The sequence below is a fragment of the Globicephala melas genome, chromosome 17 (genome assembly GCF_963455315.2).
Source record: "Globicephala melas chromosome 17, mGloMel1.2, whole genome shotgun sequence".
Classification (NCBI taxonomy): Eukaryota; Metazoa; Chordata; class Mammalia; order Artiodactyla; family Delphinidae; genus Globicephala; species Globicephala melas.
Genome location: NC_083330.1, coordinates 78,613,748 through 78,638,665, shown reverse-complemented (window position 1 = coordinate 78,638,665; position 24,918 = coordinate 78,613,748). Strand labels below are relative to the sequence as shown.

The 24,918-nt window shown below is 59.5% G+C and overlaps 1 protein-coding gene across 2 annotated transcripts; it reads right to left on the bottom strand.

Moving 5' to 3' along the window:
• Positions 1–5,240: 5,240 nt before the first annotated feature.
• On the bottom strand, positions 5,241–9,300 carry LY6E (lymphocyte antigen 6 family member E). 2 transcript variants are annotated; one of them, XM_030875952.3, is made up of 4 exons: positions 9,151–9,300; positions 6,709–6,819; positions 6,209–6,328; positions 5,241–6,131 (listed from the first exon to the last, which is right to left on the bottom strand). In XM_030875952.3, exons 2-4 carry the CDS (start codon positions 6,758–6,760, stop codon positions 5,911–5,913), a joined length of 393 nt encoding a protein of 130 aa, XP_030731812.1. In that variant the 5' UTR covers positions 6,761–6,819; positions 9,151–9,300; the 3' UTR covers positions 5,241–5,910. The 2 variants fall into 2 exon arrangements, with proteins under 2 accessions (XP_030731812.1, XP_030731814.1); XM_030875954.3 differs by having other exon boundaries at positions 6,709–6,814.
• Between the last annotated feature and the right edge of the window lie 15,618 nt (positions 9,301–24,918).

The following is a 24,918-nucleotide window of genomic DNA, read 5'->3' as shown; positions in this document are numbered from 1 at the left end:
GACATCTCCTGGCTAATCCCAGACTCAGGTGACTGATCCTCTGGCTGCCTGTGTCTCCATAGGCTTCCCCAGCTCCCTGGGGGGGTCCTCAGGCTGGGGGAGCTGTCAGCAGGGGAGCTGTCAGCAGAGGAGCTCAGGGTTGGGGGAGGGGCAAAGGGCGTGGTCCTGGGGGAGGGACGGGGGCTGGGGACCCTCAGCCTGGCGTCCCCTCTAGCCCTCAGGAGGAGGCCAGCTATTAGAAGAAGTGGACTTTCCTTCAATATTACAATGAAGCCCGGCGGGCTGTTCCAGGACAGTCTTCCTCGGCAAAAGCGGGATGGACGGACTGACAAGGCTGGGAAGCTTAGCGTGACCTGTAGGAAGACGACCTCCGCACGGGGTGGGGCTGGGGGCGTGGTGGGGAGGCTCCGCCCAGCCTGGGCCCGCCCCCTCGGGCCCGCGGAGAGCCTCGCCCTGCTCTGCCCCGGAGGCTAAACGGAAGGGCTGAGGGCTGAGGGCAGACGCCCCCTCGGGCGGCCTCGGCGCTCCCGTCGGCGTGTGCCGCTCGCGGCCGCCAGGGGACGGCGCCTCGCCGGCTAACTCAGAGTCTCGGGCACCTAGAGCACCCCTCCTCCTGCACTTTCCACTCCGACCGTAAATGCTTGCCTTCCCAGGACTTCATCGTGTCACTCAGATTTCTCCAGGGAGCCGTCCTCCCAGAATGCACCCTCTGCTGAGGTTATTAACCTTCCATTCAAGGGGTCCCAGAAAGCACCCATGGGTGGGGCTCAGAGAGGGGAGGTCCAGCTGTGCTGTGGCTCCGTCACCAGCCCTGGGGATGGTCTGGTGCCCGCACCTCCCACCCCACCGCCAACGGCACCGGACCGAGGGGAGCCCGGCAGGGGACCAGAGGAACTCTGAAAGCTCCGGCAGGGCAAACCCAGGCCGGGCCATGAGGTAGCCTTTGCGAGGGGCCCCCGCCAGCAGGTTGGGTCCTGGGTCACAGGAGGGCAGGAGCGGGGCAATGAAGGTGGTGCTAAGGACTGGGGAGGAGGGGGCCCCGGGCCCGGGCCATGGGCACCACAGGAGTGTTGTGGGAGAGGGCACACCCTGGGCAGGACTCCCCTCGTCCCGGAGGCCAGCTGGTCAGGCGGCAGACCGAGCAGCTTGGGAGGGGCAGGCGAGGGGGCAGGGGCCGGACCGGACGGAGCTGAATTTGCCTACAGAGAAACGGCAGGCATCACTCCGGCCCCTGCGCACTGAGACTAGAAAGCCCAGACTCCCGGCCAAAGTGTGCCCGGGCCAGACAGTTCTGCGCCTGGCACCTCCGTGCAGCCCGGGCAGATGCCAGTGGAAGCGAGAGTCCGGGCAGAGCCCGAGGAAAGCTTTCCTTTCCCTCCCCTCTGCCGCTTCGTTCCCCTTCCGGCCCTCTCCTGGGGGTTTCCCCCCTCCCCCCTCCCCCTCCCTCCCCTCCCCCTCCCTCCCCTCCCTCCCCCCTCCCCCTCCCTCCCCCCTCCCTCCCCTCCCTCAGGCTGTAGGAAATGGAAACTCAGAGCCCTCCCTCCCTCCTCCCCTCCCTCCCCTCCCTCCCCTCCCTCAGGCTGTAGGAAATGGAAACTCAGAGCCCTGGGCTCCTCCCCCGCTCAGCCCCACCCAGCCTCCCTCTGCTCTCGCACAGCCTGTGCCTTCCAGCCTCCCCCCACTCCAGGGAGGGAAGCGCAGCCGCCCCTAGGAGGCCCAGCTGCTTCTGAGCCCAGCCCTCGAGGGCCTTCGCCCTGCCACCCGGAGCAGAGGCAATGCTGGGCACGCCCAGGGTCAGAGACGCAGGAGGACAAGTGGCTTCAACCCTCTGAGCCCTGGTTTTCACTTCTGAAACCTGGCGGTAACCACATCCATCTCTCATTGTAGTTGTGGGAAGAGTATAACAGATCAACATCACCTGCAAAATAGTCAGTACACAGAGATGGAAGCTGAGGTCAGCATTAGCGGGGACAGATTTGTTACACACCTGTCCTGCCACTGCCCCCCGCCCCCCGCCTCCCAGTGTCCCCAGAGTCAAATGCAAACTCCCGACTGTGATGGTCAAGTCCACCTGTGCATCCTCCTCTGGCCTGGCCCCGCTGAAACGACAGAACGCGTTTTGGTACTCAATAGAGCATAGGTTCTTCAGTGCAGAAAGAATTCAGCAAGAGGCAGTGACAGGTAAGGAAAAGGTTTATCAGTATAGGGCGCTTGTGAGAGATGCAAGCGGGCAGGCAAGGGAGCACCGTGATGAAAGCTGGGTGGGCTACATTTTTATAATGTAGAAAAAGTGAGGGGAAGACCACTTCTTCCTCATTCTTGAGTAGATGTCAAACTTCCATCATCAGCTCCTCCTCCACGTCAGGCAGGGAAGTTTTCTTGTCCCTACACGGTCAAGCCAGGGCTGTCATGGTGCTACGGAAATGGGCAAAAAGTTGGTAACATACACTAAACCGCAGTAAATCATCTCAGGTTTCAGTAGAACGTCACCTTTCCCTATATTTTTGTCTTTAGCGTGCGCAGAGGAGCACGTTCTAGGAATCGTTACCTTACTGACCTCACTGGGCAGGATGTGGGTCTCGCTCCACCATTGTTTTGGGGCATGTCTTGTGCTTCTGTTGCATGGTTTTGTTGCTAGGCAAGCCTGCTTTCTTGCGTGATCATTAACTTACAGGGGTCTCCCATACTCCTTTCTTTACTTATGATCCCTTAGTGGGAGTAACTATTTAATCGCCTACTTTGTCCCTTCACTCTCTCCCTATCACCACCACTGCCCCACCCTGCTGGTCTCAGTCCTTTTAGCAAAGTTGCTTGTGATTTGTTTTGAGTGAACAACACAGTGGACGCATTCTATGTGGGGACTGTCAACAATAAACAAAGCAAACAAAATGCACAACGTGAAAGCAGGTGTTACCTGAACACTGGGCTCACCTCTTGGTAGGTGTGGAGCCAGAAGCCACAACCATTTGCCAAAGAGCAGAAGGAAGCATGTATTACGGGCGGCAAGTAAGGAGAACACCAGGGATCTTACCCAAAGCAGAGTCTCCCCAGCAGCGACACTGGGGAAGTTTTAAGCTAAGGGTACGTGCATATTCATGAAGCGGTTTGAGCAGAGGATTATTCAGTATAGAATTGGGGCAAAGGTTGACAGAGTCCAGGCTTGGGTTGACTGAAGTCAGAAGGGACATCACCCACCACCTGGGTGGGGGCCTTAGTTCCTTACAGAACTCAAAGGTATATTGTGTATATCCCTCGAGGAGGAACTAGTACTCCGCTGCATCACTGCACTATTGTTGGACTGCTTTTCCTCTGTTCCTGTATTCTTTTGTTCCCCTAAGATCACTGATCACAGAGACCTGTTCAAGGGCAAGCACTGCAGCCAGGCTTAGATCACAAAATGGCTTAGGCCAAAATGGCTTCTCTTATGTCAAGAAAGCCATTCCTGGTTCTTTCTCTGGGGACCCCCTAACCTATCTGCTTACACAGTTTCAGTTTTTTGCAGGGACTGTACTGAGGACTCTAGCCTGGGAGACAGCCTCTCAGTAGCTCCAGAGAGGTAGGGGAGCCAGTATATATATGAATTTTTTGATTGGGAAATAGAGGTGTCAAGCATACCTCTTGGTAAAAGATTACTACATATCACAAAAGACAGACATCTCAAGTTAATGATTTTAGTGCTTTTCTATGTATGGGAAGATGCAAGAATCCGGGGTCATTGAAATTCTCCCTTAGATCCACATCTTAACACAGCCTGCGTCCTCCTGTTTTTCCCTATCATGAATTCGCTTCAGGGCACACTGCTGGTGGGCGACTGCAGTGGGTTGCAGTTTAATCCTCGTGGAACTGGAACGGTGGGCAGCATTTTTGTTTTTTGGTTTTTTTTGGCTTCGCCACACAGCAGACTAGGGATTGAATCCATGCCCCCTGCGGTGGAAGCGCAGATTCCTAACCACTGGACCGCCAGGGAAGTCCCTGAACTTCAGAGGTAACCAGCATTCCTGGGGGACATGCTGATTTCATCCCCTTGAATTCTTTTTCTTGCTTTGTTTTTTCATGCTGGTCTGATCCACTCAAGTGCATCTCACCATTTCTACCACCCCGTGAGTCTCAACCAGATGCTGTGATGTGCTTCTGGACCCTTCCATGAGATGTTGGCTGGGCCTGGGTCTCCTTCCCCTTGTCATCCTGATTTCCTGGGGCAGACCGCTCCTCCCGTCCCTCCCTTGAGCTCTATCACCGCATTGGCGCTCAACCCCAAGTGCTGGCTGGCATCCCCCTTGGTGGCAATGACGCCGAGGATGCTGCATTCATGTGTGTCACAGGGCCCATTCTGTGCAGAGCTGCTCACCTGCTCCTGTGACCCGGGCCCGGGATATGGGCCACAACCCGAGCCCTCGCAGGGACCACTGTCCCACCCTGCTGCACAGCGATGCTTGGAGCCTGGACCCAGGCACGTCAGAGCTTCTGGCCAGCCTGGACCCAGCCCTGCTGTGTTCCCTCCCACCACCCAGGAGACATGACAGCGTCCTGAAGGCTAAACGTATCTCTCTGCAAGGCGCCCAGCTGCAGCCCTTGGTTCATTGCTCCTCGGCCACCAGCCCAGTCAAAGAATCCCCTTGGCTTAGAACCCAGACACTCCCCCAGTGCAGACGCTGGGAACCCCTGGCCTAGCCACAGACCACAGCTGGGCTTGCCGGGGAGTGGGCGTGTAGCAGCACCCCTGCCCTCCAGCCAGGGTCCGGGCCTTCTCCAGGGGAGTCCCCCCCAACTCCTCCCATAGGCCCTTGGGATGGACATCTCACTCACCCACTTACTGAGCTCCTGCCCCCCTTCCCCACCATGCTTTGTGTCCTCCTCAGCCTGACTGGCCCAGGCACCCCGTACCCAAGTCCCGGAACCCCGGTTGGGGGTGTCCCCTCCCCTCCCGCCCAACCCCGTCCCTCCCTCTGTAGGGTCCTGCCTTCCACCCAGAAGCAGGCTGACCTCTGCTAGTTTCTCTGTCCAGTCCAGTCCTGTCCGGAGGATAAACTTCCCAACCCTGCCCGGCCGAGGGCAGCTAGCTGTGGTCTCCGGCGACCCCCTTCCTCACTGCCTCCCAGTGGGCCTCAGGGTGGGGGCCGATCGCAGGGGACCCTCAGACCCTCTACACCTGCGGCTCTGCATCTCTGCTGCCCCCTCCCCCTCAGTAGGACCCTGATGGAAGCGACAGTCTCAGGCTGTGGGCCACACCTACAGCAGGAAAGGGTGGGAACATCTGTTTATTTGAGGCACCAAAGCAGCAGGAGGGCTCCAGTGAGGCGGTGGAGGGAGGGGGCCCGAGAGCAGCTGGATTTCGGGCTGGGAGCAGATTCCTGGGTCAGCAGCCTAGACCTGGGGACAGCGGAAGGCCTGTCTTCCTAAAGGCTGCCCTCGAAGTGAGTGAAATGATGTGTGCAGAGATGCCAGGGGAAAGGGGCTCTGTGCTGGCGCTCGGGGCTGGGCTCCTGAGGCTTTACTCCCATCCTTCCCCCACACAGGCCGAGACCTGGCCACACGCTCACCCGTGCCCGGCAGGGCACACGAACCAGCGCCTGTCCACACAGCACATCTTCCGCACTGCGGGCCGACAGGGGCAGGCCTGGGATCAGGTGCCCCTCCCAGCATGTCCCTGGGACGTGGTTCTGACTCTGGGGCCCTCAGGCTCCGTTCCCAGGTTCCCCCTGGAAGGCTGACCGGGAAGTAAGGGTAGCCGGCAGGTGTGTGGGTGCAGAGGGCAGGCCTGCCTGTGGGGACCCAGGGCCTAGAGGGTGGGCTCTGCAGGGTGAGGAGTCTAGGGGAGGAGGCTTCGAGATCCTCTTGGGTCTGGGAGGAGCTGGGCTTTCCTTCCTTCCTGAGCTTTGGGAGTCTGGGCCGGGCACAGGGTCCCGGGGGTCAGGGGCCAAATCGCAGCAGAGCCGACAGCAGGCTGAGCAGGAGCCCGAGGCCCAGCACAGCGGCGCTGGCCCGCAGCCCGCCGTCGGCCGCACTCAAGTTGCACAGGAAGCTCTGGCAGCAGTGGGTGCCCACGGACGCCACACCGAGATTGACGCTCTGGATGGGGCAGATCGGGGAGCAGCCCTTGTTCAGGGTGTAGCCAAAGTCCACCACGTTCCCTGCACAGGAAAACGACGTTGTGAGTGGAGGGGCAGAGAGGCCAGGGCTGGGGTGGGGGAAGCCTAGCTGCGCTCACCGATGCCAGCGGATGCAGAGATGGTCACACAGTAGTTGTCTGTATCGGAGCAGACGGTGGGCTTCAGGCAATACCAGTTGCTGTTCTCATTCACGCAAGAGAAGCACACCAGGGAGTGGACTGCAGAAGGAGGGATGCCTGTCTCATGCCCAGGAGTCTTCCTGTGTCCCCTCCCAGCCCGGACCCAGAGGCATGAGGACACCCCATCTTGTGCAGGCACTGACTGAGCAACTATGGTAGCCCGGGCCCGGGCTGGAGACCCAGGAGACAATGACACCAGACCCTGGCTCTGGAGGAGCCCCAGTGATGCCCCAAGTGTCCAGGCAGGGCTGAGGCTGCCAGTGGGGGCGGGGGTAGGAGGGACCGCGTCGCCGTGGGAGAGGAGCCTGTTAGGTGGCACAGAGTAGGTGACATGGGCACCGCTCAGGAGAGAAAGGGGAGAGGGAGTCCAGGAGGAGGACACAGCCCGCTCAGAGGCCTGGGGCCCCGGGGCACCTCACCTTGCTCCACACCCAGGAGGGCAGCCAGCAGCACCGGCAGGAAGACCTTCATTCTGGAGGGGACTGGCGTCCCGGCTGGGGTCTCACGAAGCCAAAGAAGTCAGCCCTGCGCTAAAGAGACAGCTCGCTGGAGGGCGGGGCTCACCCCCCTCGCGCAGGGCCCTGGGGCAGGGCAGCGGCTTGCTCTTCCCAATGGGGTCAGGGACACTGGCCCTGGGGGCAGCCTGGTGTCCCCACTTCGTAGACGGGGGAGCTGCCAGCTTCCAGCAGCAGGGCCAGAGCGCAGACGGTCTTCCTGCTCCACTCCCAACCTGCCCCTCACTCAGTGCAGACTCCCAGCCGAGGCCCCTCCCCAAGTCTGTAGCACTTGCTGCTTGGGGGGAAGGAACTCATTAAGGTTCTCAGAATCACCCAGAAAGGGGGTCAAGGGAGTGGCCCCTGCCCACGGCCCGGGGGGTGTGGATGAGATAGGCTGGGACCTGGGATCCTCTATTAGAGTGCTTGCACCTGGACAAACGTCCCCTAGAGCAACAAGATACAAAGAAACTATAAGTGACTAAAAATAACTGCGCCCACGCACCGCGGGGCAACAGGGTACAAGAAGCCACAAACTACATTTTTGAGGTGCTGGGAGCAAAAGCATGGTACTGCACATCATTCCTGCCCGGTACCCCGAAGGAGGGGACAGGCCACCTAAGCTATGCCTCCTGCCTGACCCACAGATCCGTCCCCGTTGTCACCCCATTTAAGGACTCAAGTAGCCCCTCTCGGGAGCTGTTGTTTTGCTTCCTTGTGCTGCAGCTCGAGCCCCAGTAAAGCCTTGCCTGGAATTCTCATCTGGCCTCTTAGCAATTTCTCGAGTCCAAGGGCCCTGCGGGGGGGATGGCGACCAGTAATATTATATGACCTGCGTCCAGAACTTTCCAGGGGCCAGCTCTGTGCCTCACATGGGGCATGAGGCATATCTAGCTGAGTATCCACCTGGGCAGCTTCTGTGCTGGGGGAGAGGCGAGGGGCTCTCCCATTCTGTGTCGTTTAACGCTGAAGACGATGACCCCATACGTATCTGCTACTCCCCCCCACCTTCATGGCTGGGGGAGGCTCAGGGAGACCCAGCAGTGTGCCACCAGTCACCCCAGCGGGAACAGGCACAGGCTCTGGCAGGTGGCTGTGAGTCCCTGGGGGCTGTCCTGCACCAGGAGCCTCCCTTGGGCATAGGTCCTCGGCAGTGGATGGAGAAAGCACTTTGAATGCGACCAGCTGGGGTTCTGGTTCTCTGCTTTGCAGGAGGCACAGTGTGGGAGGAGCAGTCTGGTACCTTCTGCTGGGGACAGCCGTGGGCGGGCGGGGGAAGGGCTAGTCCCCAGGCACCGGAAGGAAGGAGAAAGCCAGGGAGAGAACAGATTTTGGGAGAGGCTGGCAGAGACCCTGAGAATGGGCTTCAGGTCTGGGCAGGGGCTGATGTCTTGGGGTTGGCAGCAGGAGCTGCAGACGTCCAAGAACAGCGCCGAGCCCAGCGGGGGCCTCTTCCAGGGTCCCGGCAGTTAGGGAGGAAGGAGCCTCGGTTTCCTCCTCCACAAAGTGAAGTTCCGGCGGGAGGAGCCCTGAGCTGTCCTGAAGGAAGCTCTGGGGCTCACCTCCGCGGTCACAGTCAGCATCCCCACCCTGCTGCCAGGCACCCCAACAAGTGCGCCCTGCTGGGCTGAGTCGGCACTGGATACTAACGTGTCCACGTTAGTAGGGCCAGGCGGAAGGGAACCCGTGGGTTTGCGGGCAGGGCCATTCGGGACCCTGACTGTGCACTCTTCCCCCAGGCTCACAGGGCTGATGTCCGGGAGAGCCTGGCATTCAGTGACGCTGGGCCAGCAAGAGAGGTAGGAGCACGTCCTGGACCTCAGGGATGGAAGGGGCCTGGTGGCCCAGCGCAGGGGGCAGGGCTCCTAGGCACCTCATATACTTGCGTAATCTATGCCAAACAAGGTGCTTTCACCTCTTCCCAAGGCAGGCTCCCGTCCCCATGGTGACCCACCAGGGCATTTAACTCTCTCCTTCCTGCCAGCGCGCCAAGATCCCAGCCCCTTCAAGTCAGGAAGGCTGGCCCTTCCCCAGTCCCCATGTGAGGGGTCAGGGAATGGGCCCTAGAGTTGGGCGATGGGGCCCCGGCGCCTGCGCAGCCCTTGGCTACCCAGCCCGGGAGGGCGCCCGGCTGCAGTCTCCGCCCGCTCCCGCCCTCGTCCTTTGGAAATACTGGAGAGGGCCGGGAGGCTGGGGGGCTGGGAGTGGAGGCGAGGCGCCCAGGGGCCGGGGCCGCTCGCAACCCCGACCCCCAGCCTCCCGCAGGCCTCTCCCGCCTCCCTGGCGCCCCACTCGCCCGCTCCCCCTCCTCGCTGGGCAGGGCCCCGTCCCCGCGCCCCCGCCCGCCCGGCCCGGGCCCTCACTCACCGCCGGCGGACGCAGGTCCCCGGCCCGGCCGCGCAGTCAAGTCTGCCCCCGAGCCCGAGCCCGTGGCAGCCCGCTCTCCCCGGCGGCCAGGCAGCGCGCGAGCGCAGTGGGCGTGCGGGAGGCGGGACTTGGCGCCCAGGCCCCGCCCACCAGCCCCTCACCCCTGCGCAGGGCCCGTCGCAGCCGGTCCGTCTGGTCCGCTTGGGCGGGGACGTATTGCGACAGCCCGGCCTGGCTGGGCAGGGGTGGGGGAGGCCCCCAAGTGGCCGGACACTTTTGAGGTGGAGCTCGGGGGAGGGGATGCGTCCGAGGAGGCCGAGGGGGCAGTACTCGGAACCCCTTCTGCAGAGTGGGATAGGGTCTGCGAAGAGGCCTTCAGCACGCCACGCCCGAGCCAGGTGACAGGACGAGGGTGAGAGGGTGGAGGAGGGGGCTTCCGGGGCAGTGATTGCGGGCCACAGTGCCGCCCAGCAGGAGATCCGGGCCGCACCAGCGTCGTGACCCTCAGCCCAGGAGAACTCAAGAGCCCCCTGGGTGCTCCCCTGCAGACGGGGCTGGGTGCAGGGCGCGTCATCACAAAGCCAGCCTGATATGACCCTCTCAGCGCGGAACCTAGCGGCCCCTGTTAGAGTGAAGCGGGCTGTCCTTAGTCTGACGCCAGCCAGTGCATTTCCTGTGTTCTGTCTCCAGGTGCCATTAATTGCCTTTCAGCCAACGTTCACAGAGCACCCACTGTGTGCGGCCCTGTGTCCCCCACTCCGGGCTTGTGAGCTAGGCTCAGGGGCCAGGCTCTGCAGCACCCCAGGCCTTGCTCCTGCTTCTCCCTGGCGGGGATGGAAGAGCCTCGTAGCCTGCGGGAGCTGGGGGTGCCAAGGCCTGCCCGTGGGCGGGGGCTGCCAGGCAGAGCGCCCTTCCTGTACGTGTCACCGTCTGCTGGTTCCCTTCTCTTCGTGCAGAGTCCTCTCAGCGCCTGATGGGTCCCTGCGGATTCGCACTTCTTACTTTCACAGCACATTTCCTGTTGGAGCTGTTTTTTGCACCTGACCTTTTCTTGCAGCCTTTCTGGGTGGCATCTGCTGGTGGCATCTGCGGTGACAGTGGGGGAGGGCCCCAGGAGAAGTGGCCTCTTAACTGTACAAGGGAGAGGGACTGAGGCAGGATGGCGGGTGGCCAGGATGGAGCAGGGTGGGAAGAGGGATCCTGTAACAGGAGACCAGTCCCATGGGCAAGGTAGGGGTACACTAGGCACCATGTGATTGTGCATTGATACGAGTGATTGTGTGATTGTCTGCTGAGTGGGTTTGTGTGTTCAGAGTTCTGGGTCGGGTCACCTTCTCCTGTGGTCTTCTCTGATGACCAGATGACAGGAGAGTGGGATAGATCAACTTGGACAGTCTTTGGGGGCTTTTTCCTTGGAGGCTGAAGGTGGGAGTCTGTGTGTCATGAGATGTCCCAGCTGAGGAGTGATGACATCCTCAGGGTTACACAGCCCTGGGGCCCAGGGACATGCAGTAGGCTGTGGCCTTTGGTTAGCCCCCTTCTGGGTGTCACCTCTGGGGAGCAGGAACTGCCTCACCTCCGCCCCCTCCCCCTCAACGTAATCTGAAAACTGTGGCCAGGACGACGGCTGGTCCCCCTGAGCCTGTTGCTTGCTCTTAGCATACAGTCAGTCAGATTTGTCTGATGGGGGTGAGGGTGGGGTGTGTGTTGGGGGCGTGGCCAGATTAGCTTGCTGCACTCAGAAGGCCACGGCCTTGAACACATGGCAGCCCTGGGAGGTGTGACTTCCTGGTCTATATCCATGAGCTGGACATAGCCAGGCTCATCAGCCAGAGGCGTTTCCTGGGACCAAAGTGATGCCAGGGGGGCTTTCCTAAAAGGCCCACCCACCCTTGGGGGGCCCACTCAGTCTCCCTCCTTCAACCTTGGGCTCTGGGAACTTGCCTCTCACCACTGGACACCTGCTGGAATGGCCAGGTGTGTGTCTCCCCACTTTCAGGTCTAGTCATTCTGCAGATACCTCTGCCTCTGTCTCTGCTTCCCTTCCTTCTGGCCTGCCTCACCCCCCCAGAGCTGCCCACGCCCCCTGTGACCCTGCTCCTTTCCACACAGACCTTAAAATCTGACCTTGTGCTGCCAGTCCCACGTGTCACAAATCCCAGGAGGCCCAAATGCCCGGGCCAGCCCCCTGCAGTGCACTCGGGGCTTGTGATGGGATGAGGCAGTTCAGGGGAAGCGTGGTGGGCAGGGGAGCAGACACACGGTGAGTCCAATGAGATATCTCTAACTAAGCCTCCCTATGCCGGGGAAGCAGGTCCGAACTTGCCAGGTGTGTCATCTCTGCCACCTGGGCTCGCATACACATCATTCTATGGCAAACGTGACGCAGGACCGCCAGCAGGGGAAATTCGGTTACCTGGATCTCTCTGGCTGGGTGCCGCGTGAGGACAGTGGCCATCCACAGTGTGCCTGGGGCGGGAGCCGCTTGTCTTGTCATGGCCCAGAGTTCCGTAGCCACCGTGAGGTGGTGCCTTTGGGTCACTCTGGACCTCTCCTCTCGGAAGCACCTCAGACACGTGGCAGTGGGTGGGGCTTCTGGGCGAGCTTGGCTCAGAGCTGCAACTTTCTCTCTATCTCCCCTGGGCACGGAATCGCCCACCTCATAGGGTCTCAGGGGATCTGGCAGGCAATGACCTGGAGGGGCACAGGCACTCTGGGGCCCCGGGGGTGGACAGGAAGACGTGCTGGACACTTTGGCCAGGACCGGGGCATCCTGGCCAGCCACCTTGCTCCCTGCTCCATTTTACTGATTTTCCCTGCCTTGAGGTTGGGATTAGGTTTATACGGCCCCTCAGTATCCAGTGTTTTTAGTCTTTTAAAAAATACATATTTATTTATTTATTTGGCTGCGCCAGGTCTTAGTTGCGGCACATAGGACATTGCAGCATGTGGGATCTTTAGTTGCGGCATGTGGGGCCTAGTTCCCTGACCAGGGATTGAACCTGGGCCCCCTGCATTGGGAGCACAGAGTCTTAGCCACTGGGCCACCAGGGAAGTCCCCAGCGCTTTTATTTATTTATTTATTTATTTTTTGCGGTACACGGGCCTCTCACTGTTGTGGCCTCTCCCGTTGCGGAGCACAGGCTCCGGACGCGCAGGCTCAGCGGCCGTGGCTCATGGGCCCAGCCGCTCTGCGGCATGTGGGATCTTCCCAGACCAGGGCACGAACCCGTGTCCCGTGCATTGGCAGGTGGACTTTCAACCACTGCGCCACCAGGGAAGCCCCCCAGCGCTTTTAGTCTTTTCTTATCTGGGCCAGTTCCTGTCCGAGTATCTGCCCTCTAAGGCCTTCTTGTCCCCAAGCGTGACCTTTTACAGACAGAGTGTCATTTTCTCAGAATGTCCAGAAGGTGGCCAGCCCCCGTGATCTGTCCTGATTTCTGGATTCTAACAGTCCACGGTTCTGACCAGGAGGAATTCTACCTAAAGTTGCCTGCACCCGTGTGTCTGGCTTTCTGGTGTGGTCATATCAGCGTTGGCTGGGACCTTGCCCCATGCACACCCAGGGCGGGGCTGGGCAGGTTGGGAAGGCCACAGGCTCCATCCCCACTCTCAGAGGGCGTGGTTGGAGTGAGGCCCCTGCAGTGGAGGCACATGGACCCCCCCCAAGTTCTGGCGCCCCTCCCAGCAGTTCCCCAGGTCTCTGGTGAGAAATGGAATATTTCCTGCCATATCAGTAAACAAAGGATGTCACAGTCATCAGCGATTGCAGCCCTCCCACAGGAGGCGGTGAGCCCTGAGGAAACTCAGGATGTGAAAACACAGGATACGGGCCCCAGAGAGCTGTGGTGCATAAAGCAGTGATTTCAGTGAGCCCAGACTCTTGCATCTTCTCATACATAGAAAAGCGCTACATTCCTTAACTTGGGTTATCTGGTTTTCTTTAATTAACAGTAATCTTTTGACATTCAAACTACCTGCCCTGTGTTGCGAAACTTCTACATAACCTGGCTGCCCCTGGCCTCCTCAGAGCAGTTCTCTCGGGGTTACTTGAGGTGCTGCCTCCCAGGCTTGAAGTCCTAAAACGTCCCGCCGAGTAAAACATAACTCAACTTTTAGGTTGTGACAAATGTTTTAAGTCCTCACTGGGGTCACTCTGTACACCCTCCATGTTGCCCTGCTCCCTCTTCTAAGGCTGCCTGGAAAGCTCTGAGCTTGCCAAGTTCTTTGAGCTTTTTGCAAACTGCCGATTTCCAGGGCTGCTTGCTTTTCCGATCCAGTTTGCCTCACAGCTTCTTGGGCAGCCCCTGTCCTGAGCACTGCCCAATGGGTAGAGGTGGATGCAACCTTGGCCAAGTGTCCTTCTGCATGGCCCCTCACTGGCCTGCTTGCTCCCAGGTCCGCATGCTAGCCAGGCTGGGCCAGGAAACCAGGGAACGGCCCCTTTGGCCCGTCAATCCTTATCCCCCCTTTAGAAATCACTAGGCCTCCCTCCTGCGCGCCCCTCCCTTCTCCCGGCTGTCCTAAAGGAGGTCTGAGCACCCCTTGGGCCTGGAGTGCCCTCTGGTGCCAGGTGCTGGTGCCCCAGAGCCCTGCAAGGTTGGCAAGTGAGCCAGGAAGCGAAGAGGCCCAGGTCTTCCAGCACGAGACTGAGTAGCAACTGTGCTGGTGACCCAGCCCTCCACCCTCAGTCACACTTATCCCTCAAGGCTTTGTTCCAGCTGCCCCTTTAGTCCTGGGAGATATCAGACAGGTACAGGGCTCAGATGGGGGAAGCCTTCCATCTTGGTATGTGCCATGGGGTGGTGACACTCCCTCTAAAGAGAGGGAGCCTGGTGGGGGAGTGGGGGAGGGGAGCCCAGCAGGGCAGAGGCGTAAGGTGGCAGGTCCCCCCACCCCCCGGGATGTGTGTAAAATGTATCCCGGCTGTACTCCTAACTCATGATTCCTGGGGAACGTTCTCCTGGCAGAGACTACTGAGGTTTGGGTGACGCACACTTTGAATTATGGGGGGCACATTTGCTGCTGGATGGCCCCTAGTCTTGTCCTGGGTCTGCATCAGGCGTCACCGGGCGAGGCGGCGGTGTTCAAGCAGGGAGCCAGAAGCCACCGCCCTCGCGTCTGCAGAGGATGGGGGCTGACGGCGCCAAGGGGGAGCGGCGGCTGGGGTGCAGATGGGGCAATCGCCGCTCTCGGGCATTTTGGTTTCATCCTGCGAAGGGAGGGACATCCACCCGCGCCGGGTGTCAGCTGCTGTCTGCCTTTGCACGGTGCTCAGGCTCGGCCTACGGTGGCGGCAGGGCCCAGGGCGGGGCCTCGGGAGGCGGAACGTGCGTGTCCCTGTCCCTGGTGCTCGCCGGGGCCGGGCTGGCACGCGGCAGAACGCACGGGTCAGGGCGCCGCCCGCTTCCCCAGTCGGTTCCACTGGCGTCATGCACCCCGCCTCGCTCCCCCAGTCCCCAGTTCTGGCTCCCCCGCCCCTCTCCAGCCAGTCCCCAGTCCCCGCCCCTCGCGCGCCCCTCTCCCCTCGTTCGCCCTCTGGTGACCGGAGCGTGCAGTGCACCCTGCACAGGCTTCAAGGCCGCGGCCGGTTTCCCACGAAGCTGCTCGCTGTTCTCTGTTCTCCGTTCTCCCGGACACGGTGGATTCACTCACACGGTCCCGGGGACAGGCCGGCTTCATCCTTTCCCTGCCGCTGCTTTTATCTCAGAGGCCTCCAGGCGGCTAGTGCCCTGGGCCCTGGTCAGGTGCCCCTGTAGTTCTCCCCAGCTTGAGTCTCGGGATTTTAGTCTCACAAGCATCTCTGCTTCAAGCTCCACAAGGTGTCCTGGGAGTGGGGAAGAGCCCCTCCGTGGGGACACTCTGATGTCCTGCCGAGGAGTGGGCTCCGGATGTCCAGGGGGGCGCTGGCACCAGGACCCTGCGGGCCCTCCCCGCAGCTCTGCCTGGCGGCCGCGTGGGCCGGCTCTGAGCTCTTCCAACAGAGCAGCCGGAAGGCCGGGCCTGGCCCCTGTGCCGCCTGAGGGGCAGCAATCAGCCATCTGTGGCCACTGGGAGCCCTGATGGCCGGAGGCTGGACGTGTCTCTCGCACCCACCGTTGCTTCCCCAGCGTCACTCCCGACTCGGACTTCAGCGCAGTTCTCACGAGCCTCAGCCTGGCCAGCGGGTTGCCCATCAGAGGAGGCTCCCTTTGGGCTGAGGCAGCGCGGCTCAAGTGCCCGTCCATGCCCTGTCGCTGTCCTAACTGGCTCCTTACTGGCTCCTCTGGGGGAGATGGGATGTGCTCTCTGTTCTTCTCGTCTCTTGCTGCTGTCATGAGACCTTTTGCACACCAGCTTGTTTGCAAAATTTCTATTAGGAAATGCAGAAAAGCCGGCCCTCAGCACCCCCCGGGAAGGAGGTGGTCAGCGGGTCGTCCTCAGCCCCGGGCCCTGGGCGATAAGCTGAGCTGGAGTGTGCCCCTCCCCGGGGCTGCCCGAGTCCCAAGAAGCACAAACCCACCTCCTCTGTGCTCCGCCCACCCCCTTTGCCCCGGATCAAGGGCCCGCCCGTGTCTCCCTACATCCGCCTCACTACCCCGTGTCCATGACTCCTCCATGCAGGGGAGGGGAGATGAGGGGCGGGGAGGGGGGTGTCAGTTTGGGTGCTCTGAGAAGCAGACCCCCAGGGATAGAGAGAAGGGCAGGCTCTGGATGGAAGCCTGTGAAGGGCAAGGGAGGAGAGGCAGGGTCAGATGGGAGAACCTTCAGGACGTTGCAGGCCAGCCCTGTGGAAGGAGGGAGGGGAGAAGGCAGGGATGGAGGGGGGCCCCCGCCAGGAGATGGGGGCCCCTGGAAGAGCAGGTGGGTGTTGGCGGGGCCCCTGCTCAGCGCTGCCAGGAAGGCCTGGGCTCCTGGAAGCGCTCCTCACACAGGCTCTCTCTAGAAGGGACTTCCCTGGATACCAGGGAAGGGAAGGGGGAGAGGGAAATGTTTAAAAACGGGCTTTGTCCTGACAACATTTACACTACTGTATGTCTCATGGCTTTAGGGTCTGGCAAGAGAAGGGAGCGTTCACAGTTCCTGGCCCCCCAGAGCCAGGCCTCAGCCTGTGTCCCCAGAGAGAATTCTCCCTGGGCCCTGGGTGGGACTCAGGCTATGGGTGAGGACCAGCCTTGGTCAAGCACAGGGCATGTGGCTGGCGCCCATCCACAGTCCTCCTCCTACCTGGGGTGGTCCCAAGCCCCTCCCACCCCTCCAGGAGGCTCAGCCTGAGCGAGCACACACTTAAACGGTTGGGTTTTTTTAAAATACATTTATTTATTTAATTTATTTTTGGCTGCGTTGGGTCTTCGTTGCTGTGTGCGGGCTTTCTCTAATTGTGGCGAGCGGGGGCTACTCTTCGTCCCGGTGCGCGGGCTTCTCACTGCGGTGTTTTCTCTTCTTGCGGAGCACAGGGGGCTTTAGGTGCGTGGGCTTCAGTAGTTGTGGCGCACGGGCTTAGTTGCTCCGCAGCATGTGGGATCTTCCCGGACCAGGGCTCGAACCCATGTCCCCTGCATTGGCAGGCGGATTCTTAACCACTGCGCCACCAGGGAAGCCCCTCTTACATGTTTTTGACCAACATCTGCCATGAGAAATATATTTCACAGTATGACCAACACATATAAATTCTTGCTGTGTGGAGGCACTAGGTATCTTTGATTCTGTCCATTTCTACCTTAGGGACAAAGCCCCTAGTTCATGACATTTATTTTTCAGATGGCTTATTAGAACTCTCTATAGGAAACAGAGTTACTTATGTAATGAAAGCATTGAGTTGGAGAAAGAAATGGAATGTAAAATGGAAATGAACTTGATTTGAGCCATATTAGACGGGAGCTTGGCCACCCTTTACCGATAGGCAGTGAGCAAAAGGGCAAACACAGACGCCGGCAGAGTCATCATTCATCCTGCACGTGAGGGGCACACATTAAAAGCAAGGCAAAAAGTTATTCTCCCTGGAGCAAGAAAGGAAGGAAGTTTCCTGCCTCTCCCTTCTTGGAGCAATCACTTTTGAAAACTGGTCGTGATGAATTCTCTCTCTTGAGAACTGAGCTAACTTGAGATGGAGTTAAATCCTTTTAAAAGGTGAATTTGGGATGAGCCACGTGTCAGTGCTGCAGTCTCCCGAGGACCAGTCATGGTAGGTAGATCTGGAGAACTGGGGTGCAGCAGAGGAGCTGTCCGCCTTTGTCATCTCTCAGCTTAGCGGACTGCCTGCGATGTGCATGGCGCTGTTTAATGCTGACTCAGTAACACAATTCACTGCAGAGGTTTTCTGGGTTAGCAGGAGATTTGTTTCTAATTCTACTTCCCAACGCGCCTGTTATCACCAGCATAGTTAGGGCACTAACTTCAGTTCCTGGGGGTCCTGGTCCTTCAGGACCACCTCTGCGCGCCCAGCTCCCTCCCCTGCAGCCCCTGTCCTGGCTGAGCTTGGCAGCCCCGTTCTGGGGGAGACTGCGCAGTCACAGTGGAGTCCCTGGTCCCCCTCCTTTCCCCAGTAGATGGAGGGTCCTGGGTGAGTGCTGTCTGGCTCGCAGTGGGTCTTCACCAGCTGGCCATCACTCTCTAAGGGAGGAGAGGCTGTGCACGGGTCAGCAGAGGCCAGGCCGTGTGGCCCTGAGAGCCGACTTCTGCAATGTCTCTGGGAATTGGCTCTCCCCTCATGGCACAGGATTCACCTCTTCCTCACTCAGAATCCCCCACCGCAGGAGTGGCCAGGGAAGTGGGGTGGAGGGATCTGCCCCAGACCCTCTTGTGCTGGGTGGGCAGGGGCGGCCCCTCCCCCACTGGGTCCCCAGCCCCCTGGCTTGCTTCCTTGGGGCCAAAGGAGCCACCCACCCGTCTTGGTGCCCCTCGCCTCTCCTCTGTTGCCCAGGCTGGGCCAGGCCAGAGTGGGGCGACATTCTGGGGAAAAGGAAACTGGAGGGCTGCCCTGGCCACGCTCTGGTGGGAGGCCCAGCCCTGCCTCTCCACTGAGCACGCCGCGTGCACACATGCCAACACCAGCCCTGTGCACACGACACCAACACCAAACACAGAGCACACGTGCAGGGACTTCCCTAGTGGTCCAGTGGATAAGACTCCGCGCTCTCAATGCAGGGGGCCCAGGTTCGATCGCTGGTTGGGGAACTAGATCCCGCATGCATGCCGCAACTAAGAAGCCTGTGTGCTGCAACGAAGATCCCGCGTGCTGCAACTAAGACCCGGCACAGCCAAAATAAATAGTAAATAAATAAATAAACAAATAAAAGTTAAAAGAATTTAATTTAGAACACACGTGCACACAGCACACACATGCACACATAGGCACACGCACACTGCTCCCTCTGGTGCCCTGCATTCCGGGACGCTTCCCTCCGAGGGTGACCAGCGTCTGGGCCATGGAGGGAAGTGAGGTACCTGCCCCCCAACAGAAGAGCCAGAGGAGAGGGCCGGGGGCTCTTGTTCCTGGTTGGGCAGCAGGGCCAGTGGGACAGACAGACTCGAGTCAGCCAGCTTTCCCAAGGTGGCCACTGTGCAGGTCTGTGCCCATGGGCCTTGCAGATTCGATGTTCCCAGGAGGTGCTCTGGGGGGTGGGGGGTGAAGGGCTGGGACCTCAGTGTGTGTGGTGCCTGGAGGGTGTTTCTAGTTCACCGACTGGTGGGCAAACCTGTGAGCGTCAGCTGTCAAAAACAGGGATGGCTATGATTAACTAGGGCGTCTTAGAATGAGGCGAAGTGAAAGCCCTGGAATGTAAGCCGTGGGCGTCGGGAGGCCGGGAGTGGCCGGGCCTCTAGGGGCGGTGTCGGGGTGAGAAGACCAGGGGACAGGGTGGAGGTGCGGTGCAGGACTGGGCTGTGGACCCAAGGGAAGGACTGATGGACGGCGGGGGACTCCAAAAGGGCCTGAGGGTCTGGCACTGGTGCTGAGTTCCTGTTTCTGATGGCAGTGCCGTGGTTATGTAAGAAGTTAACATTTGGGGAAGATGAGGGAAGCAATTCTAGAAACGCTGCATTATTTTTGAAACATCTTTGTACGTGTGAGCTGATTTAAAAATGAAAAGTTAAAAATGTTTTAAAAGCAGCATGGAGTGGGCTTGGCGGGAGCTGAGTGATTTTTGGGGGTTCTCGTAGGAGGCTGGTGGGGGGGGCCCGGCCTGCATCTCAGAGGAGGGGAGATGAACCGTGTTGGGACTTGGGTAGGGGCGTCACGGAGGAAACATTTCAGGTGGATCAAAGCTCAGACTGCAAGTGGAAAACTTAGAGGTCTTTAGAAGAAACGTAAGACCACCTCTTCATGTATTAACAGAAAACGTTTTTAAGTAATCCACCAATGCGTTCAAGAATACGAGCGGTGAAAAAAGTTTGCCTGTTATCATGATGCTGCAATCCGAAAGAAAAGAAAGGAGGTGGCAGGCTGAAAGAAGATGCTTGCAATAATTCGTAGCCACTCATCACAATGGAAGATTAAAAAGCCCAAGAAATTGCATGGCGGAGGAATCCAGGCAGATGGTTGTGCCTCAGGCCTCTGCAGGAGGACGGGGCCTGGCTCCGCCCCTCGGGACACGTGGGCCCCTTGCGTCCTGCAGGGAGCGCTCAGTCCTCCTGCAAAGGGGCTTATACTCCCCTCGTGTGGTGAGACTGCTGGAGGCCATGGTGCCCGAGGCCTGGTCCCAGCACAGTGAATCAGCCTCCAGCTGCCATCTTCACTCCAGGCAGAGTGGTGGCTAGGAGGGAGGGGTGGTTCCTGTACTAGGAAAGCAAAGGTCATGAAATATCCCAGGAGACCAATGCCAGCAGTGAGTCCAGATAGGACAGAGGTGCATGCGTGCATGTGTGTGTGTGCAGGTATATGTGTGAATCTCCGCGTGTGTGTGTATATGTGCGTGTGCCTGTGTATGGGCATCTGGTGTACGTGTGTTACCAAACTCAGGTCCGGCTGCTCACTGCTCGAAAATCATTACCTGGTCGTGGGTTACTTATTCTTCATTTCTACTTCGATCCACAGAAAGAACCAGCAGTTTAGCAAGGTATCATGTGATCAAAACATTTGAAAAGTGTGCTTGTGCGAGAGATGAGTAGAGAATGGGGGACCCCGGTTTCAGGTCAGTGATAAGACAAAAGGGACCTCCTGCAGAGAGCTCTTTCCTGCCCAAAGCTGCTTACACTTGCGTGTGTGTGTGTGTGTGTGTGTGTGTGTGTGTGTGTGTGTCTGTAGGGGAAGAAGTGCTCTGAAGCCCCTTCCCAGGAGAGAACTTCTCTCCTGGATGGCCCCACCCTGGGGCCCCTTCTGCTCTGGTGGGCAGAGTTTTGTACGGGGGACCTGGGTCCTCAGCAGACTGTGCCTCTACCTCCCCAGGTGACCCACAGCAGGTGCCCAGACTCATCCCACCCCTCCTGTTAAGTACTCGCTGTCCAGAGAGGAGGTGGCTTCCAGAGGCTTCCTGGGGAGGGGTCTTATGACCTCCCTCTCTCTATGCTTTACTCAATCATGCCAGTTCTGCCCCTTCCGACCTGCCCCGGCTGCACAGGGAGCAGGGAGGTGACGCTTGGTTCCTGAGCTCCTCACACCCTGCAAAACCACAGGCATGCACAGTGCAGGTGGGGCTCCTGGGTGGGCAGCCAGCACTGCCTGCCCTGCCTGTGCCAGAAACGTGTCCGGACCAGTGGCTTCCCTCACATCACTGGTCCTAGAAACACACAGCAAAGAAGGCTGATCTGGAAAAGCTAGATGCCACACCTGTTGTCATGTTAATCTACCAAGGACACCTCTGTAACTAGCTTGCCCAACCTTCATACGTGGAGGAATGGCCCTCTGACCTGGGAAGCACATGCCTGGTTCTCATACTGGTCTGTCTAATTCTATGCAGATGAGCAATTTTGTATCTGGTGGTTAATTAGACACAAGTTTGGTGGCAGAACGCAGCTCCTCTGAGAAGTATGATTGAGAACATGGAAATATAAGTGAGAAAACCACTCACCATAGTACAGTGTCTGTGATGGACATTCTTAGTCTTCAAATTACAGACCTGCTGAAACCGCTAGGTGGTGTTTTGGTGCGGGGGTGGGGGGGGCGGTGGGGGTGGTGGTGGAGGTCCAAGGAGCTCCAGTTCTTTATGTCTCGGTGCAGAAAGAATTCAGCGAGAGGCAAAGTGGTGGACAGAAGTGCTGTATTAGAATGGGATGCTTGTGAGGCTTACGAGCAGGCAGGCGAGCATTGCGCTGCCCTGAGTGCTCAGGGGCTTATATTTTTCTAATCAAAGGAAAAGAGGGGAGGAGGAGAAGACCACCTTCTTCCTTGTTCTTCGAGTCTTCCAACGTCAACTCCTCTTGCATGTCGAGCAGGGGAGTTTTTGACCCTACACGGTGCATCCGGGACTTTCATGGCACCGTGGAAAAACGATTTCAGGTCTCAGTATAATGAGGGTGTTTCATTTTGAAATGTCACCTTTCCCTAAATTACTGTGTTTGTGTGTGCAGAGAGCACGTCCTAGGGGTCATTAGCTTGTTGATATCGCTGCGCAGGATGTATGACTTACGTTTCCACTATTGTTTTATTGTCTTGAGGCATGACTTGCACTTCCATTGCATGGCTTTTTTGGTAAGCAAGTTAGCTTGGTGTTGTCGTTAGGCAGGCCTGTCTGGCTTTGATGCTCTGCCTTATGAGTCAAGCAAACCCACATTGTTTCAGGATTTTCTCATTACCTTCTCGAGTGATCATTAACTGACTGCGGTCTCCCAAAGCCACCCAAAATTTCCTCTCTACTTACGATCCCCTGGTGGGATTTTCGAGCTAACTCTGATTATCCTTCTCTATCCCTATCACTGTGCTCTTTCGAATCACTGAAACAGACTCTTGGTGTTTGGAAAAACTACTTGCCCCTTTTGAAAACTATTTTAAGATCTCATCTTTGGGGTCAGGAGCATTTGCCAGACCGCTTTCTGTCCCCAGAGCAAGGGCAAATGGCGAACTCGAGGTTTCAATTCCCACAGATCGTATCATAGACGTTTACCGACGTTTTCATTAAGTATGGCTAAAATGCTGACGAAGATTTCCTCTGTAACAATTAATGAAGGATCACAAATGTGGGGGACTATATTGTATTTCCATAAACCAAAGTGCCCAGCCAACAGGGTACCTGTGACCAGAAGGTCTCCGGGCCTAACCCTCTGTGTCTGCAGACGTTGCCGTTGTCTTAGACGTGACTGATCTGGGTGGCGGGGGGGTGTCTCTGGGTCCTCATGGGGTGGGGCTCTGGCTAGGCACGGGACCCTCTGTGGCCTGGCTTTCTCACAGGTGCATTTCTCGGCAAGGGCTGTTCCTGGGGTTCTCGGGACCCACGACCTGGCCAATGGGAGAGTTTTTGGAAACAGCTTTCTTAAAAGTGTCAGGGGATGACTGGAAGCTCCTTGTGGAGAAGGCGTGTCCTTCCTGGGATGTCCCTCAGGCTCCGCTGCCTCTGCTCAGGGGCCACCAGGGGCTCTCCTGGGGGCTCCTCACCTGCCACCCCCCAGGCACTCCCTACACAGATGGGTCTGCCCACATCGTCACCCCCCCAAGGCCCCTCCTCTAACACCCTTACATTCGAGGTCCCTGGTTACCCCGCAGGCCAGAGGGGACAGCCCTTGCCCGCGGTCACCCAGGGGGACAGGACCGCGAGGTCAGGAGGAGGGAGACTGGCCCACCAGGCTGGGGGTGAGGGTACCTGTGCAGGCCCGCTGGAGGCCAGCAAGGTATGCATGGGGTCTTCAGACCCCTCTTCCCGAGAAGCAGCTCCTACCCCGTACATGCCCACCCCCGGACCCCCCATCGTGTGCCTGTGTGGTGTCACCGCCCACTCGAAGCCGGCTGCCCTGCTGAGGCTGGGGAGACGCGGGAAGGCAGGGTGCTGAGGGAGAGGCTTCTGGATTTCCAGGCCGCAGAGGCCCGGCCCAGCCCCACCCCCAGGCCCATCCCAGTGGGGACAGGCCCCCTCCCCAACCCGCTCAGGTCTGGGGTTGGCCGCGCCATGTTCAGGGATGAGGTTGAGTCTCCCTTGTTTTCACCTCAGGGAGTGAAGGCGAGAGGGGTTTGGTCCACTCCCGCTCTGCTTGGCGCGGACGCGCAGGGGCGCACGGAGGAGGAAATGCTTCACGGGGAAGAGCGGGGACCCCCACCGCTGTGCAGAGCTGGCCCCTCCGGGACAGGCGCCCCTATTCCCAGTCCCCGGCCATCGGAGCTCGCCCGGCCCAGGGAACACGGGCTTGAAGCAAAGTCTCCCTTCGAGGCGGGGCGGTCACAGGGGACTCCACCCTCTCCCCGATGGAGCTGAAGAGCACGCAAAGCTCAGGAGGATGTGGAAAGCGTTTATTTTCGCTGTGAGTGGGACCCCGCCGGTCGAGCTGTGGCCTCCGCTCTCCTACAGGCCCCAGTCCAGCCAGCGCCCCGCGGTTTCTGCATCTGGAGTCAGTGGTTAATTGACAGCGCTTGCAGAACACGTCAGGCTTGCTGGCACAGCAGGGAGCTGGGCGCCTGGGGCTGGGTTGGCCGGGTGGGTGGGGCCCCTGCGCCGGGCCCTGCGAGGGGACGAGTCCCGGCACAGCCTGTGTTTGCTGAGCACGCGCGGGTCTGAGCGCACACGTCTGCGCAGGCGTGCTGGGCTGGGACCGCCCTGCCGCCGCCGTGGAGCCGCGATCGCGAACGATGCCCCTCCCCATCAGAGTCCTCGCCGCAGGGGTGGTCACAGCAGGACCCAGAGGAAGGTAGGGCCCAGGCTGAGCAGGAGACCCGCGGCCAGGGCCCAGAGGCTGCGCCCCGTCGGGGCCACTCCATCACACAGGTCCTTTGCACAGCAGGTCACGCCCCACACTTCAGACTTAGGGGTTATCGTCGCGCCAGCACCGTATGGCTGTGGAAGCTATCTCGCAGGAAAGGGCACAGTCCGTGTAATACGACTCCACCTTCCCTGTGGGCACGGAAGGAGCCGTCTGGGGTGGGAGGCCCCCTCTGACCCTCCTGGGGTCGTCCCTCCTCACCCTCTCCTCAGACCCGCTGGGCTCTCCATTCCTCTGCTGGGAGGCTGTCCTGTTCCACCAGGCACCCCCCCACGCACCCCCGCCCCCTCCAGGAGGCTTCTGGGAGCTAGCCCCTCTCTCTACAGATGGGGACACTGAGGCAGGCCGGTGAGGGGCAGGGTTGTGCCCCAGGTCACACTGATGTTGGCCCCCTGCCATTCCCAGAGCCCCCCCTCAACCCATCCGCACGCTCTGGGTGCTGGGAACTCACCACTGCCCATGGCTGTGGTCAGGTTGCCCCTAGAGCAGACAGCAGGACTCCAGCTGCGTTGTGGTCAGGTCGCCCCTAGAGCAGACAGCAGGGCTCCAGCTGCACTGGGTGGGACTCACCACTGCCCATGGCTGTGGTCAGGTCGCCCCTAGAGCAGACAGCAGGGCTCCAGCTGCACTGGGTGGGACTCACCACTGCCCATGGCTGTGGTCAGGTTGCCCCTAGAGCAGACAGCAGGACTCCAGCTGCGTTGTGGTCAGGTCGCCCCTAGAGCAGACAGCAGGACTCCAGCTGCGTTGTGGTCAGGTCGCCCCTAGAGCAGACAGCAGGGCTCCAGCTGCACTGGGTGGGACTCACCACTGCCCATGGCTGTGGTCAGGTCGCCCCTAGAGCAGACAGCAGGGCTCCAGCTGCACTGGGTGGGCTGGCACTGGCTGAGCTTGCCGACACTGCTGATGCCGTAACAGGTGTAGCACCACAGGCTCAGGGCTGGGGCT